The sequence below is a fragment of the Dicentrarchus labrax genome, unplaced genomic scaffold, assembly GCF_905237075.1.
Source record: "Dicentrarchus labrax unplaced genomic scaffold, dlabrax2021, whole genome shotgun sequence".
In the NCBI taxonomy this organism is placed as follows: Eukaryota; Metazoa; Chordata; class Actinopteri; family Moronidae; genus Dicentrarchus; species Dicentrarchus labrax.
Genome location: NW_026136723.1, coordinates 8,184,434 through 8,201,302, shown reverse-complemented (window position 1 = coordinate 8,201,302; position 16,869 = coordinate 8,184,434). Strand labels below are relative to the sequence as shown.

The 16,869-nt window shown below is 41.5% G+C and overlaps 2 protein-coding genes across 6 annotated transcripts in view; both read right to left on the bottom strand.

Annotated features, from left to right (window-relative positions):
* col22a1 (collagen, type XXII, alpha 1) overlaps positions 1-9,002 on the bottom strand; it is a 57,423-nt gene extending 48,421 nt beyond the window's left edge. For 2 of the 5 annotated variants that reach the window (XM_051389446.1, XM_051389450.1), the window contains exons 1-4: positions 8,764-9,002; positions 6,072-6,220; positions 5,409-5,975; positions 1,057-1,137 (exon numbers count right to left, since the gene is read on the bottom strand). In XM_051389446.1, the coding sequence (XP_051245406.1) occupies positions 1,057-1,137; positions 5,409-5,975; positions 6,072-6,162 (739 nt within the window). In that variant the 5' untranslated portion in view covers positions 6,163-6,220; positions 8,764-9,002. Of the gene's footprint in view, positions 1-1,056; positions 1,138-5,408; positions 5,976-6,071; positions 6,221-8,429; positions 8,506-8,763 lie in introns of all 5 variants that reach the window. The other 3 variants (XM_051389447.1, XM_051389448.1, XM_051389449.1) reach the window with 3 other exon arrangements.
* Positions 9,003-13,353: 4,351 nt separating this feature from the next.
* Positions 13,354-16,431, bottom strand: LOC127357338 (uncharacterized). The gene is made up of 2 exons (XM_051389461.1): positions 16,322-16,431; positions 13,354-14,790 (listed from the first exon to the last, which is right to left on the bottom strand). The coding sequence occupies exons 1-2, from the start codon at positions 16,361-16,363 to the stop codon at positions 13,684-13,686; spliced, it is 1,149 nt and encodes a 382-aa protein (XP_051245421.1). The 5' UTR covers positions 16,364-16,431; the 3' UTR covers positions 13,354-13,683.
* Between the last annotated feature and the right edge of the window lie 438 nt (positions 16,432-16,869).

Below are 16,869 nucleotides of genomic sequence, written 5' to 3'. Positions count from 1 at the left end.
AGAGTCAAACATAAAAAACAACAAAACAAAAGCCTCCACCGACATCTCTCTTTCCATTGAGTCAAACATATTAGCAGCAGTCAAAACAGTCATGCATGGGCATCTGTTTTTTCTCTTAGTGTGATGGATGTGGGTGGGAGACATAGACAGGAACTCAGATCCCCCAAAAGACACTCTTATAACAACATCCGACATTTCTGGATAAACGCTATTCTAGAGTTCTGAGAAACTTTTAACATTACAGCAGCTCAGAATATGTGAAATAAGAACATCAAATGATGGAGGTCTAGTAGATGACTACGTTCACCACTGAACTTGAACATCCCAGCTGCATGTAATGGAACATGTCAGTGTGTTTGCAAGTTTTCCCTCTTTAAAGGTCCAGTGTGTAACATTTAGGAAGCTCTACTGGCAGAAATGGAATATAATATGCATATAGGTATGTTTTCATTAGTGTATAATCACCTGAATATACGAATCGTATATTTTTTTTACTTTGAATGAGCCGTTTATATCTGTAGACACTGAAGGTCATATTCCATGGAGGCCACCATGTTTCACATTTGGGGAAAATTGCTTATTCACTTTCTTGCTGAGTCTTGAAGACAAGATCATGTCTGTATAGTGAATATATTTTCCAAAAACTTTTCCAAAATACAAAATACATCTAACCTACATTTGTAAAACACAGCAAACGGGTTCCCAAAATAATTAGCTTTGACGTAAAGTGGGAACGTGTGGGCAAATTCAAACCTGACAGCATTTAGTTTTTGCAAGTATATTGAGATTTTATAATGGTAGCATAAAACAAGACAGAAAATAAATGTGCCAGAAAAGTGGCACTTGCCAAGTCATACATAAAACCAATTCAGTTTCCAATCTTACAGAAACAGAGGACACTGTGAGTGAAAACAGTCAAACTCTTTGCACTTATCTCTTGTTTTTCTTGATGTGAAAAAAGATAAATGTGGGAGTGTAGGAAATGCTGACTTTGTGGTTGACAAGTGTTGCCAGTGCTTCGTGTTGCCGTTAGAAAAAGCAGCATTTTGCACATACCTGGAACCTCTTCAAGACCATAACTGGTGCTGTTGGGCTTAAACCGATCAGGTTGAACCTTCATCTTTGGACACAGGACATCTGAGGAGAAAGGACAAAAGCTCAGTTAGACATGCTGTAAATCAGGACATGGTGCTGTTTGGGGAGCACAGGGTAGGTAAAGAGAACAGTTTAAACACTTTTATGGGTAACTTCGTATCTTACTCTTGGAAATCTATACATGTGTTATTGCTTTCTTACGAAAAGCAGTTATTCTGAAAGCTTATGAGGGGTCACATGAGAAACTGTGTGAAGTGTTGGATTGTTTTAGGAAATGGTGATCTCAGTGAAATGCAGCCTTTGGACTGATACATGATCTAAAGAGCAGACAGACTGCTCTCCATCTCTCCTGTCTGATGTCTGGGGAGTGGAGTGTGTGGGTGGAGGGCAGCTCTACAAGAGCAGGGGGCACATCCACAGGCCCAAGAAGCATTCACAGTTTTATATTTCAACACACACATATTTCGGTGACGGTGATGACAGTGAGAAAGGCAACACGATCAGGTTAAGTTTTTATTGGCAGGAGGCATATTTTCTATTTGTGTCAAGATGCCAGCTTCACTACTAAAGAACGCAGATATGTATCCTGTTTAGTTTCATAGATGTAAACATTGATTTAAAGATGAGAGGGACAGTTTTAAAGGGTCAGTTCACCTAAATGACCGCATGAACATATTTTGTCACTTTGAGGTGGTGAGTTTTGTGTCTGGTCCTCACAGCATTGAACAGTTGCATTTAAAGAATGAAATGCATTTTTCCAGAAACAGTTTCACAAACAGTTTCCTCTCTATCAACAGACTTTATTGGAACTGCTTGGATAATACTTCCCATTGAAAGGGTTTGTTGTGAAGATTGGATGAACCATCTGTCAGTCACCATCCATCATGAACTCTTGAACTTCAACCAATCAGATCAACAAACCATGCCCACAGCTCATGAAGTAGCTACCAGTTTAGGACACTGCTTGAAGACTGGTAAGATGGATTCTTATCTCCAGCTACCTAGCAAAGTTACTTTGGTCCAGACTGAAATATCAAGTTAAAAAAGTTCAATTGAAGTTAATTGTACCAGTTCTATTCTGTTAATGGAACTTAAAACTAGCATATTTTATACTAGCTCATATGCAACAGTTCTCCAAACCTATTTAAAATGTGTTCATATAATTTATCTGTATAAAATAAGACTAACTTAAGTGCATTTCTTTACACAAATGTTACCACTTAAGTTGAATTTTCTAGATTTTCTTTCACTGAAGAAAATCATTTCATTACCTGTCAAAACAGCTAACATACAATAAAAACTATTTACAATTAATCGATTATCAAAATGGTAGCCAATTCATTTTCAGTGGATCAACTAATCTCATTTTTAATGCTGTAGTTAACAATAGCCTGGCTGATGTTTTATCTAACTAACACCAAATCTTTACACTTTATTTGGATGCTTGCACATATTATGATTTATAAACTGAAATAAAAAAACAATTTAAAGCTATACAGCATTATAGCACTGACCATAGTCAGTGGAGCTTACACGTTTGTAATGATGTCAGTGGAACAATACTTAAAATACTGCACAAATGTAAGTATTATTAAGAGTTATTACTTCAGCAAATATTTTTTGAGTTTCAGTAATTTATAGGAATGAGTTACTCCACCTGTTTTGGAGGATTAAGTTATGTTAACTTACTTTTTTTATTAAAATATGCTGTTTGACTTTACAGAGGCAAGTGAGCCAATGTTTACAGCTGCAGTAGGCAAAGCTTTTATGTGAGATTACACTCAGTTTATCAATCTAAATTAAATAAGACTGTCCCATCCTCACTTCCTTTTCTCCAAATTATTCTACAAATTGCACAAATCAAATCTTAGTTTTATCAAAACAAATTTGGACTCATCAGTGTTTGAAAATCACTCTTCCCTTGCATTTACTTCACAACTGATGAGGTGATCATGAATAAAACCTTCTCACCCATCCCACATGGCAAGATACATTTTCATATTGTTGATTAGGTGTAGCGGCAAATGCAGGGTCTTTTCATCCATTTGTAATCAATCTGTTCAGAGAAATGTCTCATTAAACCTATTATTAGCCCAACAATTTGTCTGTGTCCTGACTGTCAGTCCTAAATATTATCTGTGGCCGAAAATGTCACGGTGAGACACTCCAGCTTCCCTAATAGATCAAGTATCTGCCAAACATCTACTATCAAACCCTGCAATTTTCTTAAATCACAGCTATAAAAATCATCATGTCAGAGTGGCTTTTAACCTTTGTGACGTTCATTATGAGGACAGCTCTGTTGACATGGCTTGTTTTTCTCTTCCATGCAAAGCCCAGAGCATGTCTAATAGGAAAATCCAAGCGGCTAATTTAACTGTCAGCATTTGCATACTTTCTAGTCAATCTACAAGCAGCGTTATCTCCATTTCACATGGTTTATTTTTAATTTCAGCCGCATGCTCTGTCCTTGTCTGTGTCTGTCATGAGTTTGTTTAGCAGCGAAATTAAAGGAGTCTTTTTTTTTCTTAAAGTCTCTCTAAGGTGATAATTGAAGATCTCAGAAAAGATACTTGCTTTATGTTGTTTATAAAGCCAGCGAGTCTACCAAAAATTACCATTCTGTGAATGAATGGAAGTGCGTCACTCTTTTTTTAAAGACAGTGTTGTTGCACAGCCCTGAGACTTAGCATGCTAGATAGCCGAGCTACTCCCTGCACTTGTGGCCCTGAAGCTATAATTTAGGGATCCGGCTGTGAGTTAAAATGAATGCAATGTAAGACCTGCCTTTGTAAATGCATGTCTCAGACAGGTTCATGGTATCAGCAGAAGCTTGAGCATTACAACACATCTAACAACCACCATTTTCTTTTCTGCAGCGAGATAAATGTTTAATTCTTACTATTACTTGTGTTACCTGTCATCATTATGGCTGCTGAATTTTTTAAACACACTGTGGGTGTTAGACAAGAGCTTTGATATTAGAGTTCTCACTGGGGTCATGTAAGGTCAAGTGTGTGATCTAGGCCACACATGATGTATTGAATCAGTGCAGCACATAATAAGTAGTGTCCATTTTAAAACCTATAGATTAAAAGGTGAAAACATTAAACATGGACACTGGAGCGGCTGCACTGGACCCACTTGAAACATTAGAGCTATAATTTTCTGGGTGAAAATAACTTGCATTGCTCAGGGAGCCAGTTGTGCTGACCACTGATATACTTAGAGACTTACTCGTGGTGAGTTTAGAGATTGCAAAAGAAAACATTGAAACTGTCTTTCTGTGTAAATTTAGTTTCTGGTTTGTGCTACGGAGCACTAAGCTCTACACTTGCACGTATGACACGTTTTATAAAAATATAAGCTACTTTATTCATTGACAGAGTGAAAACCTATGGAGTCAAGGAGCGAGGTCAAAGGTTTGCAGCTTTAAAATGACTCTCTGTGTTGCCCTTGCACCAGGATCACCCTGCAAGATGATATGTCCTTAAAAAAGAATAAAGGAGTCTGAATCAACATTTTCCTCAGAGGAGTCTCTACTTTTGCCTCGTCAAGCTTGACAATTTAGAGCTAGATTGAAATGAGAATTGAGAGTTTGTCGTTGCTTATCTGTGCGCTTAACCATGCAATCATGTCATTTCCATTTTTGCATGTACTGTTTGCGGCCAAGACTTATGGCATCCTTTTCTTTCCTGTCTGGCTAATTTTAGGAAGGAATTTCAAGTGTTGGAGCGCAAAGCATCCATCTTCTCCATGAAAACACTCACACGCAGATACTTGTTCACTTCTCCACACAGCTACTGGACAACATAAAGCTCTTACTTTATTTTATAAGCCTATTTTCCCTAATTCATTTGGCTATGTAAGCCACTTTCTAAGCCTGTATGCCTGTGTTGAAAGATTTTCTCAGCACACTAGTGGAAAAACCATTGAGGTTAGCTCAAGACAGGCTTTCCAGTGCTAAACACCTCTGCACCAAAGCAGCAATCAAAAAGGCAGTTACGCCACAGAAATGTCTTGGTTAGAGAACTGTCATTTACAAGCCAATTTTTGCAACAGCCCCCTCACATGCTTCATATTCAGTCAAAGAGAAGCCACGATTGCACTGTGTGCATGCGCAGCTGCTCTTTGTGGTTGGGGTGGGGTTTTGTGGTTAGGGTCTTTCCTCAGTATAGTGCTTAAAGGTTAAAATAAGAGTCTAATTTGATTAAGTGCACGTTCGGGGTGAGGCAGGCTCTTTAAAGCGAGGCTTCAAAAAGAAGCATGCAGTGTGAGTGATGTGCTGGCACTGGGCCTGACGGCCGACTTACTCTCACACAGCCTCCTCCTCAGCCTGCCCCTGATCTTGTCAATGGCATTAAAGTCCGTCACGTGGAAGACGTGGGCATTCTTTGGCTCGGCCCCAATCTCCTCCAGCTCCACCTTCAGCGCCTCCCCGATGCCCACGGCAAACATCCTGATGCCAGCTTTGGCAGCTGCCTTAGAGGGCTCCAGAACATAATCCTGGCTTCGTCCATCTGTGAGAAGGATGGCCACCTTCTGAATGCCTCTGGCGATGGGCCTCGCTCCATTCCGCTCCGTGAAGATGTTGGTGGTGGTGTAGCTGATCGCATCCCCAGTCATTGTATTCCCCCCCAGGTAGCGTATGTTACGGGCAGCTCGCTTCACATCCTCCAGGGTCCTGTGTCTGCCCAGGGTGAACTCGGTGGTGGGTCTGTCACTGTAGCGTACCACGGCGACTCTTGTCTTGTCGGGTGCCACGTCGAAAGACTCCACAAGGTTGGCCACCCATTGCCTGATCTTCTCAAAATTCTCTTTTCCGACACTGGATGAGGTGTCCAGGATAAACGCCAAGTCATAGTGGACATTTTTACATCCTGTCATAGGTAAATACAGGAGGATTTAGTCACATGCAGTCAATATAAGCTCTTCCACTGATGTTACATCAGAATATTCTGTCTTAATGGTCTTACCTGCCCTCTGTGCTTCCACTCTCTCTCCGGAAAGAGTCAAGGCCAGAATGACCAAGACCAGGGTGATCCTAAATCCCAGTCGTAATTCCATCTCGGCCTTGGTTTGGGTTTGTTTTGTTTAGCTTATTACCACCATCAAGCTGTCCAGCCTGTGGAAAGGTCAGTGGAAATATCAACATTGCACTTTTACATGCACTCTAGCAGACACTACAGTCAGTACTTTGTAAATGCACAACTGAACTATAAGACATTTTAGAATCTAAATCTTGTTTGCCAAGCTGTCTCCTGGCAAACAGGATTTCTGATAATTTCTCTCCAACAGTGAAACCAAAGTGGGTGAAGCACTTCCTGTAGTGCAGGGAGATTGCTGTAAAGAAGCAGGACTCCTGCGGTTGCTGCTGCCACATCTTTATATTGACAAGGGACTGACGGAGAGCTGATTTAAGATTGCATTAGGCACTTTGTATGTAGAAAGAAACTTGGCTCCAGTATGAAAAAAAATCTCTATCTCATCCCCCCTATTGTGCAGTATTTCTACTGTTCCCTGTTTGAATTTCTTTCTGGTATGGAAGCTGGCAGGAAATGTTCTCCGTTCTCAGGATGTGATAATTGAAACCTGAGAATGAAATACACGTCTCTCTACAGCAGCAAGTGAATACTCCATCCAGAGAAAAGTGGACTCACCAAAGATTGTCGGAACTTTCTGCCAAACTATTTTTTTTACCATCTCCATCTCCACCCACAAGACAGTAAAAGAACAACCTCAGAAGAGTGTAGTTTTCTGATGTTGCACTGCATGATTTCTTTTGAGATCCACGCAGGTATCTCTAGTTGTTATTTGGAGCTGCTAGCATGAAATGTGTGCAGCTTTGATCCACCAGCATGTTGCAAAGGACCAATCAATCCATCTCTGTTGGATTCATTTATGAGGTTGTTGTGCCTGTGTGGCACTGACAGAAACCTGCCATATAAACACAAAACTATTCTTGCTCTTATTGTTCACCAGTGGTTGTGATGGCTGCCATTAGGGCTGATGTGTGACTGACCGTAGCCATAACATGGACTCATCCTGATTTGGAGTGTGTGTCATTGCGGGGGGTCATTGTGGGAGGCTGAGGAAAGAGTTATGCATAACTTGGAAAGCAATCATACCAGTCCCTTGTGTTCTGAAAAGTTCTTTACCATCCTTCACCACCTTTCTGTGTTCTTTCCATTAAATTAGCTAGTAAATGTATTGGTTTCCACAGGTTAAAAGCAGCCAAACTTACAGGCTGTTATCAAGAATGTGCTTAATGGAATATTTTTAAGGAATACTTAGACATTTTGCAGAATATGTTTATTTTCTCTCTTGATGAGACTTAGGTGAGAAGATTGATACCTCACTCATACTTCTTTGTTAAATATGAAGCTATGCCCGGGTTATAGTTAGCGTAGCTTAGCATAAAGATTGGAAATAGCTAGTCTGGGTCTCTCCAAAGGTAGAAAAGATATCTTAACCTCAATAACTTACATGCTTTATTTTTGTTGTTTAATATGTACAAAAGCTAAGGTGAATCCAACTGTACTGTGCAGTATTGTTATTAACTGATGCAGACTGTGATGATTTATGTTTCCTTGACACTTGCAGTATTTCTCCTGTTTTAAAGATAAATATGTTGCCATCTTGGAAGCATATTTTAGTCTATTTATGACTACAAAAGTCAGTGGAATGAAGGAGTTATAAATAATAAATGTAATTACAGTGAGTATATGCTTGTGTAATTTTGAAATAGAAAGTGATTTGAGCAGGGAGTGAGTTCCAAGAAATGTTGTGGAGAGACACAAATTTAAAAACAGCAAGCAGTTGACTCTGGCCTGACCTATATAGCCTGTGAAATAGAGAGTGCATTATTTACAGTGGGTAAAGGAAAGTGCTTTGGCCTCCAGATACAACTTTACTTATCAGATTCTCCATTAGGCTATTTCTGCTACTTGGTTTCACTGACACTTTTAATGAGCAGAATAGGCATGCTAGCTGAATCACTCTAATTGCCCCAATTAGTGTGCATTTAAAATCTGAGAAATTCCGCCCTGCAAGACTTCAGTGGAGAAAAAAAAAGACTCAGCTGCCCTATGAATGTAGCAGAACAAGATTTGGATTCATCCTCCTAATCCTCTTTACCCAACTTTGTACAAGTCTAACATATTCTCATTTGTCTCCCTTTCATCTCTGATTACATTTAAATGCACTGCATGGGTCTTCCAGCGCTGTGTTGAATTAATCTGCAGTCTTACAAGCAGATACAGTATCTGAGGTAAAGCTAAAAACAAGCTGGTTTGCCTCCGTCAACATCTGAACCTGGGGGCCAGATTCCTTACAAACTGTGGGTCTGTATCATCAGGCCTGTTTCCACTTCCTCTCTCAATGGTAGACCTGGGACTGCAACGTAGATGTCTATAACAGAAGCACCACGTTTATCATTCCCAAAATGTAAAAAACAGAAGCAGTTGTTTTTTTTCCACATGCAACCCAAGAAGAAGAGAAAAAAAAGTCTGTACTCTGATAGAGCATCTGAACAGCATGTGGATACAAAGAAACACCTCTTGCCAACAATGCAGAAACTGTTAAAGAATAAATAATTGTAGAATCGGTCTTTAGAGGAAGATAGTGGTGACAGATGGATGATTTTATGGTGCAATTTTTGTTTCTTACCTGGCCTGTCACTCTGAGGTGTCTCTCTCTCTGCCTCCAGCAATCACACCCTGAATCAGCACAGGGGCAGCATCATTATCAGGTGATAATAATCCAAAATATCTCCCCTGCAGGTGCCAGAAATCAGGATGAGATTATTATATAATCCAGGGTGACAATCCAGTGTACAGTGTTGTTAAAAAGTGAGGTGAGGTGAGTTTGAGAAACCTTGGGTGGACAGAGTGGGAGGGAACTGCGAGAAGGGAAAGTGTAGGGTTTCACTGGGGGACGAGGTGGCTTCTACTGTTCTTGACTGGGCTGTGCTCACACATAAAAAAAGCCTGAGAGGCGCAGCCAATTATAGACCCAACTTTCTGGATATTTTTGTCCCTTTTTTTTCCCCCTCTTCTTTATGGCTGCGCCCATCTGAAGTGTTTGCCCTCAAAGAAAAGGCACGGCTTCTTGGCAACCGCCTCAACTGTCCGGCCTTTGCCACTGCGATAGCCACAGCGGAGCCGCCCTGGGGCTGGTGGTGGGCCGGGCTGTGTTGGCTTCAACCAGCCACACACTTATGGAGAAGGGCTGTATTTAAGTTGGGGAAATGATTACAGAACATTTGTGCTTGCAGCTTTGTGTTAAATGTCTGTCCTCGCACTGACTTACAGTAAAGCTCTGTGATCTATATTACTCATGTCGGGCTGCTTTGACAAGTTTACAATCATCAGACCACACATCTTTTTTTTTAAATAAATGTTCATATATAACATACAAAATATATATCTTTTAATTATTTTATTTTTCTTACTTGCCCCAGGAGTTTCCCCCCACTTTTCCATCCTAATTTGCTGTGTGTGGATGTGCTGTTTTCTTGAGCCCAACATTTATTTTTTGGAATATCCAAATTTCCTCAGGGATAATAAAAGTTTGATCTTATAATATTCACTTTGAAGAACTGATTATTTATTTACAGCAAGCAAACACACACACACACACACACACACACACACACACACACACACACACACACAAAAAAACCCACACATTTTCACCTTGCAATTTCTTAATAGCTATCCTTAATAGAAAAGTCAGTATTCTTTGCCAACCTGTAAATCTACATCTTGATCTGATATACACATTTACAGGATGACTGTAATTCACATTTCAGTGTACGCTGATGTCCTTATCATGTGTGGTCATGCTCCCTGGCAGGAGAGGAAGCTGCAGTGAAACGCAGCAGCCCTCTGTGTCTCTGTCTGTGTCAGACATCCTGCCTGGCAGACATTCTGTGTTTCTCCTCTGAAGTCCTCTGCATCACGAGTCTCGTGTTGGCAGCTCTTGGTTGAACTTTCCTCTTTAATGTGCTCCCACAACTGTCACCACATGCTTCTGCTGCATTAGAAAACATATCCAAATATGCCGTGGAGTTGTCGAGGCACCAACATTTTTCTTCTAAAACACAGTGTCAATATTTGAATGTCATGGACAACAAACAAGTTAGCCATTATATCCAGGCCTATTTACAGTGCCTTTGTAGCCAAGGAAAGTGAGCGCAGGCCAGGCTATGTATAGGCTCAGCGTGAAGTGGATGGGAAGTGGGCTGACGTTCCGGGCCAGATGCACGTTATGAGTAATGGTGTTAGTGTGAGGGACCGTCTGTCGCCTTATGTGCGAGGGCTAAAGAGGTGACCAGCATGTAGGGTGAGCGAGAGGCTGCGAGTACCGTGTAGTGTTGGAGAATGCCATCTGTCATCTGATTGACAGCCAGCTTTCAACTTCCCACATCAGAGAGAGGCTCTTCGTCCGAAATATGTTTGAAATATTAATGTGTGAATAAGAGCTGAAGCAGGACAGACTATGCATTTTTTAAACTTAGGTTCAAACTTCAAGGTTACATTTTCACCATACGGCAGCATTACCCACATTACTTTTTATGCATTATTTTGCCATGTATGCCACCAGGTGCCCCCCACTCAGGGACATTTGCTGCACTGCCTTACAGCACAAAGCAGCAAGAGGGCGCTGTTCTCTGCACCAACAGAGTATTAACTTTAACAATGGATCAAATGATTGTGCTTAAAGGGGAAATTACACATCACAGTCTGTTGACAGGTCTTGGGGAGTGATACTGCCTATGTGAGAAAGTCTGATGTCACTTGAGTCAGCGTCTCGGAGGCTGAAGACTACAAGTTTAAAAAACATTTGGGGCTCGTCTCTGCTTCAGGATAGCTCTATTAGCCGCAACTAGCATTACCTACCAAACTGTCTGTGGTTGAGTTGAATTGTGGGTGCCAGGTTTTGACAAGTAAGAAGAGCATATGGTTTGTAAAAACTGTCCATCAACCTTGTTTCCAGCGTGGAACCCTACCTGCGGGCGCCCCATGTACCAAGGCTGAGTCTGTGCTACAGCGGCCATGGGTTCGAGTCTGACCCGTGGCCCTTTGCTGCGTGTCAACTCCTCTTTCTTCCCCCTTTCCTGGCTATCTCAAGCTGACCTGTCACATAAAGGCAAAAAGCCTCCAAAAATCTATATATATATATTTTAAAAAAGTGTTTCCAGCAGGCAGCTTCCAGTGAAAAATATGATACGAATTGATAGATCCACGGTAAGCTACCTTCCTGGCACTAATCAACAAACAGCCGATTTTTGCAACGTAGTGGAGCATTTAAGCCAGATATTTTTAGAGACCAAAACAGTATGTTGGACAGTCAGGTGGACAGAAACACAGCTCCAAATGAATAACTGTTTGCTAACGCATTAGCTGTATCAATTTAGTGTTTAGAGCTTCATTTGCTGCCTCAGAAAAGTGTCAATTATAACTAAACATTTTCATTTACAACAATAATTATTCGGTTGTCATTCAGCAACACCTCTTCTGAAGAGTGACTACTTCCTATCAGTTAGATTTTGATACAGGTTTGGTGTAAGACGTTTCTATGGAGGTTTTGATGCTTTTTCCCCTTGGCCCTGGGTCATCACTGCAGTCCATTGTAATGGTTTCTGAATTCAAACTGAGTATAGTTGTGCTCTTCTGTGAAGAAGCAAGATACAATCTGTTCAAAGCTACCTTTCAGGGTGTACCGTAGAGTGTGCACCCCATGGGTTCTTACCTCAGTGGCCTGGGTTTGATTCCAACCTGAAAATTTTAAAAAAGACACCTTTCAAGTTGATACATACATTTTTTTTTTTAACAGAGAGGTTTTGATAAAAAAAATCCCTCTGTGAAACAAAGCGTGAAAGAATGGAGGCTACATCTTGGCAACTTTGGCTCTATAGCACCTCAACAGAGGGGAAACTCAGTTAAGCATGTTCCTCCTCTTCAGTGAAGTTAAATAGTGTAGAAAGAAAACCAAAGGCAAAAAGATACTCTTTCCAACAAAAGCAAACATTGGACAAAGATAAACTGAGGACTGAAACAGGCAGTGTATAATGACACGGACAGTGAGATCATAAGGACCTATTTTATGTTGAGTAATATTGCTGATGTTATCTTCCTGGCTAATGACCAAGGTCAGCTCAAGCTACATTCAAAGAGGACTTTAAGCATCAGCCAATCTTCCAGAGTGCAGAGCATTGTGGGTGGGGGAGGAGGGCCGTCAAACAACAACAAAACAGGACTGTTCCTGCTCTTTTAAAAGTAAGACATTCAGCGACCACTGCTAAAATATGTAAGTCAAATCTAGATTCCTTAAGAGAAGTGAATGGTTTTGTAACCTCTTCTTTTACTTAAATTAATCTAAGCCTACGTTCATACTGTCAACCACATATGAACGTCTCCCAAATCAGAAGTGAAAAGATCAGATTCCTTGTGATTTGTGCTGTTAACAGATGTGAGTCTCATATGAGCAAAAACAACCCATCAAATTTGGGCCACTTGTGCCTGTAGTGTGAACGTAACCTAAGATTTCGATGTTGGGTTATATGTTGAATATGTATGCACATACATTACAGTATTCACTATTATATGCAGGATTCATCTGATAAAAGTTGTATTGAATGATCACATAAGGATGTTCACTGACTGTTAGTCAATCAGTATCTGTCTGTTACATTGTACCAACTTTGTTTGTATGAGAAACTTCTGTGCTGTTTCATTATCTTGGATCATCTACAGCTCTCCATGATGTGCCAGAAGCCTCGCTTTGTGCCCCGCCTGCTTCACCTAATTTAATCAGTGCATCCTCTGATCTGGGGGAACAGCTTTTGGAAATGGGACGATCCATAACTTTGAGCGACCTGGCTTACACTTTTATGAAATGTTGCTTATTTATTTATTTATTTTCTATTTTGGGAGCACTAGGGAAAGTGCCCCGGACCATTAATGAACTCAAAATTGGTCTGGCTTTGAGCCAGCGATGTCTGCTAGGCTGCTGTTTCCCTCAGAGATTTCAAAACAACACACTGTACGGGGCTTTTCATTTAAGTATGGAAGAAAATCTAATGCAAATAATCCATCCATTATCTATCCTTTGGAGGGTTGCGGGGCCTGAACTGATCCCAGCTGACAGTGGGCGAGAGGTGGGGTACAACCTGTACATGTCGCCGGTTCATCACATGGCTGGCATATCTCAATATAAGAGACTAAACTGTTTAAATAAATAATGTCTTGAGAATATGTTTCTAAAATTAACTTTATTTGCTCGTGGTATCATTTTAGAACAAAAGCAGACTGTAGCTCTTAAAAAGGACTAATGCTGTAAAGCAGTTTATGATGGCACAACTTTAGAAATAACTTTTTGATTCCTACATGTGTTTTTTCAACTAGTGAGGAAATGCCATTTGGTTCATGTATCCTTCTTTTCACTGTTTAGCAGACTATGAATCAGCTTTCAAACTGGGATATCAGCCTGTTTCTGCCGGGTCTCTTCAGGACACAAGTGCATCTCTAAGCATTACATCATTTTGCAAAGTCCTGAGTTGCAAAAGTGAAAGATCCAATTTAATTACAGTTGGAGACGTTCCAGAGGGACTGCATTGTTATGCCTTGTGATCAAGGGTTTCTTCCTCTTTAATCTCCAGTTAGAAGCACTTGGCTTAACACCCTCAAGTGCATGTTCACTGCTCCCACCTTCAGCCGACTGCCGGTTCAGAGTGCATCTCGCAGATTGCTGACTGCAATCCTCTTGATGGCTCTTCCTGACACTCCCATACTCCCAGGAGACTGCAGGAGGCTCCTTGAGGCCTTTTCCAGTATGCGGCTGGACTCTCTGAGCCCTCTCTGCCCGATGCCCTTTGCTTTGGACACCTTGGGCCAGCTTGCCTTTATCTGCAGATAATCCCCCTGTTGACGTGTTTGAATTGCACTGATCCTCTTCTAGGCATTGTGCTCTCCTCAGCCTCAGTCGCCTCCTCCCTGTCTCCTGCTGCAGGGTGCCAGGGGTTTGACGTGCCGCCTCTGCGCCAGGTGCGGCCCGAGCTTTAACTCTGGGAGAAAGTAGGGGAGGGGCAGGCTTGCTGCGCAGAGGAGCTGGGGTACCTCGACACACCACATCCTCCAGATGCCTGTCTCCATTCTGCTCTATGAGGTTACAGCGTGTCAGCTGAGGCCTTGAGGATCTGTTTTGGTGCTGGGCTTTGAGCGGCTCAGTGGAAGCAGAAGGGCACACTGCAGCTTTTCCCAGTCTCTGTCTCACACAGGATTTCACCTTCCTTGTTCGGGGCTCATTCACTGTCACATCCAGCTTACAGGAAGCGGGTTCGGCTTCTTGCTGGATAAACTCAAGTTTTTGCCTGTGAGCCTCTCTCACTTCCTCTGGCAGCTCGAGTGGGGCGAGCTTCAGAGGGCGTCTGACTGGTTGTTTCTCGGCCTCCCTCTCTGGGTCATGCCTGGGTGACTTGAGCAGCAAGTCCAACTGTGCCGTGCCCTCCTGGGTCGGCGAGCAGGCCGTAAGCCGACCCGCCGCCTCCTTCCCATGTGTTGCTGACAGATGAAGGCCAGGTGTTTTTGAATTGCGGACATTTTTAGCCGCCAGTCTGAGGTTTTGACCACTCAGATGCAACATAGTATTTTTAACTTGGATGGTCGACATTTCTTCTCGCTGGGGAGCCCCCTGAACAAAAGAGACATCAGTGACTCATTCAATCATAGAAGTAAAATGATAATGTGGCCTCTGTTTCTGCCAAGAACAACTCTACCTAAAACCCTGTGTATCACAGTACTGTAAAACATAATGGTACTTATCCAATGTAACAAGTAGAGTACTCTTCTGTTAAGATGAATGAAATTGGCATCACTTTCTAACAAGGCAAATTCTATACAGAGTTTAGGGTTAGGGTCTATCCTAACTTAACCCTAACCCTTGTGCCTTTTACTGATAATGGGTTGGTCTTTTTTATTTCCATTCTATTTAATTTTTTCCTATTTATGTACACCCAGTGGGGGGCACTCCTCCATATGGTGACCTGTGACCCAAGGGGCCCCAAGGTTAACAGTTCCATGGCTTGCCCCTCTGGTTAATCTATCCCCCACCCATTACCCCAACCTTAACCACTCTTTTTCCCAGTACTTAAAGCCAGCCACACCCTACCCCACCCCAGCGCCCAACCTGATCCCCTTTCCTACTCCAAACTCAATTTCCCACACAACTTCGTGAAAAAAGCTAAGCAGAGATAAAGCCTAATTGGCAACTCTTTAATATCTTGTTTTAAGTATATTTCATATTTAGAGAAGTTTTGTATTCTATTTAACCTCTGCCCATGCACCACAAAATACACCCTCCGGATGTACACCGCCTCTCTTTTAGCCTAACCCTAATTATGATTAATATTAATGTAAATAAATATAATTTAGTCATGCTTTGTGGACTGGCAATAAGCCACTAATACAGACAACTTTGGGAGAAAAGTCCCTTTAGTGGCTTTTTCAAAATAGTTCTTCAATTCATCAAGACAACCCCTCCAAGGAACAATTTGACCAGCTAGAAGGAGATATTATTCCATATTAGAGGGTCAAAGCAAAGAAGTTTGGGAACCAATGTTCTAGAGAGTAGACAAGACGTAGACAGGGGTTGTGATTAATTAAAGAGCTAGCTAAAGAGACAAGTTATGCTGGACACAAGCCAAAAAGAGCCAGTCTCTATTGCAAACTGCTTATTACTGTTGTATAGGTAAATTATTTAATAGCCATTATTACATTTGTTGAACGTGTACACACATTTATAAAGAATGCCTTGCTAGGAAGTGATACAGAGACAGAGAATACAAGATTGGAAGATGGAAATGACATTCACACATGCACTTTGACTTTCTTTGATGCCAAACTTAAGATTCCATAATGTTCTAAATGTTTAATGTGACATTAACCATCAGACCCAGAAGTTCACTTCTAACAGAATTTCCACACTATGGACAAGTGGAATACAGATATTGCCGCTAGGAAAATACAGAAGTTAAAGACTAACTTAAATCACTTATCAAAACCAAGAATAGTGTGTATTTGTTTGTATATTGTATATGCTTGAAGCAGCTGATAAGGTTGCTGTACACACACTACATATCACTCAAACTAACATCAGCTATGCCAGTAACAAACCATTTAAAACAAATGCACTGTTTCTTGGTGAGATGCTACAGTATACTCACAGGTCTGGAAAACATCTCCTGCTTGAACTTTTGTTGAATCATTTCTTGCAGCGCAGCAGAACGATGTTGTTGTCGTCCCTGTGTTTGTTTGGTCCGTGCCACCTGGCCAAAGTCAGTGCAGACACTGCAGTCGGAATAGGCTTTAACAGCCATAATGTAATTAAGCAGATTAGGGTCACAGTGTAGCACAGTGATCTCTAATGATCTCCAGCTTAATGGCAGCCAATATGCACACTCATGGCAAGGCCCTCTTGACAGGAGTTTGTTTTCATCATCCGCAGTGCAACTTTACACTGACATAAAAGGGATGGAAAGTTGTCAAATGACAATGAAGAAGTCAAATAAAGCAGGATTGTTTGCATTCCACTAACCACTAGATGGTGCCAGAGACCTCCTTTGCATATTAGCATCAACAGTGGAGTTTTGTGGCTTCATCGTTGTGTGTAGGCTGACACAGGCAGCTGTCGAGCTGGTAGAAATCAGCACAACAGAGACTCATGTTGAATTCTGTGAACTGGTCTTTTCAGAGCCCAGTCTGCATGTGTTGC

Bases quoted from the DNA above. Each gene is read 5' to 3' on its own strand.
- LOC127357338 (XM_051389461.1), bottom strand. From the start codon at position 16,363: ATGATTCAACAAAAGTTCAAGCAGGAGATGTTTTCCAGACCT. The intron at 14,791-16,321 runs GTGAGTATACTG...TCTTTTGTTCAG, and splicing joins AGGAGATGTTTTCCAGACCT to GGGGCTCCCCAGCGAGAAGA.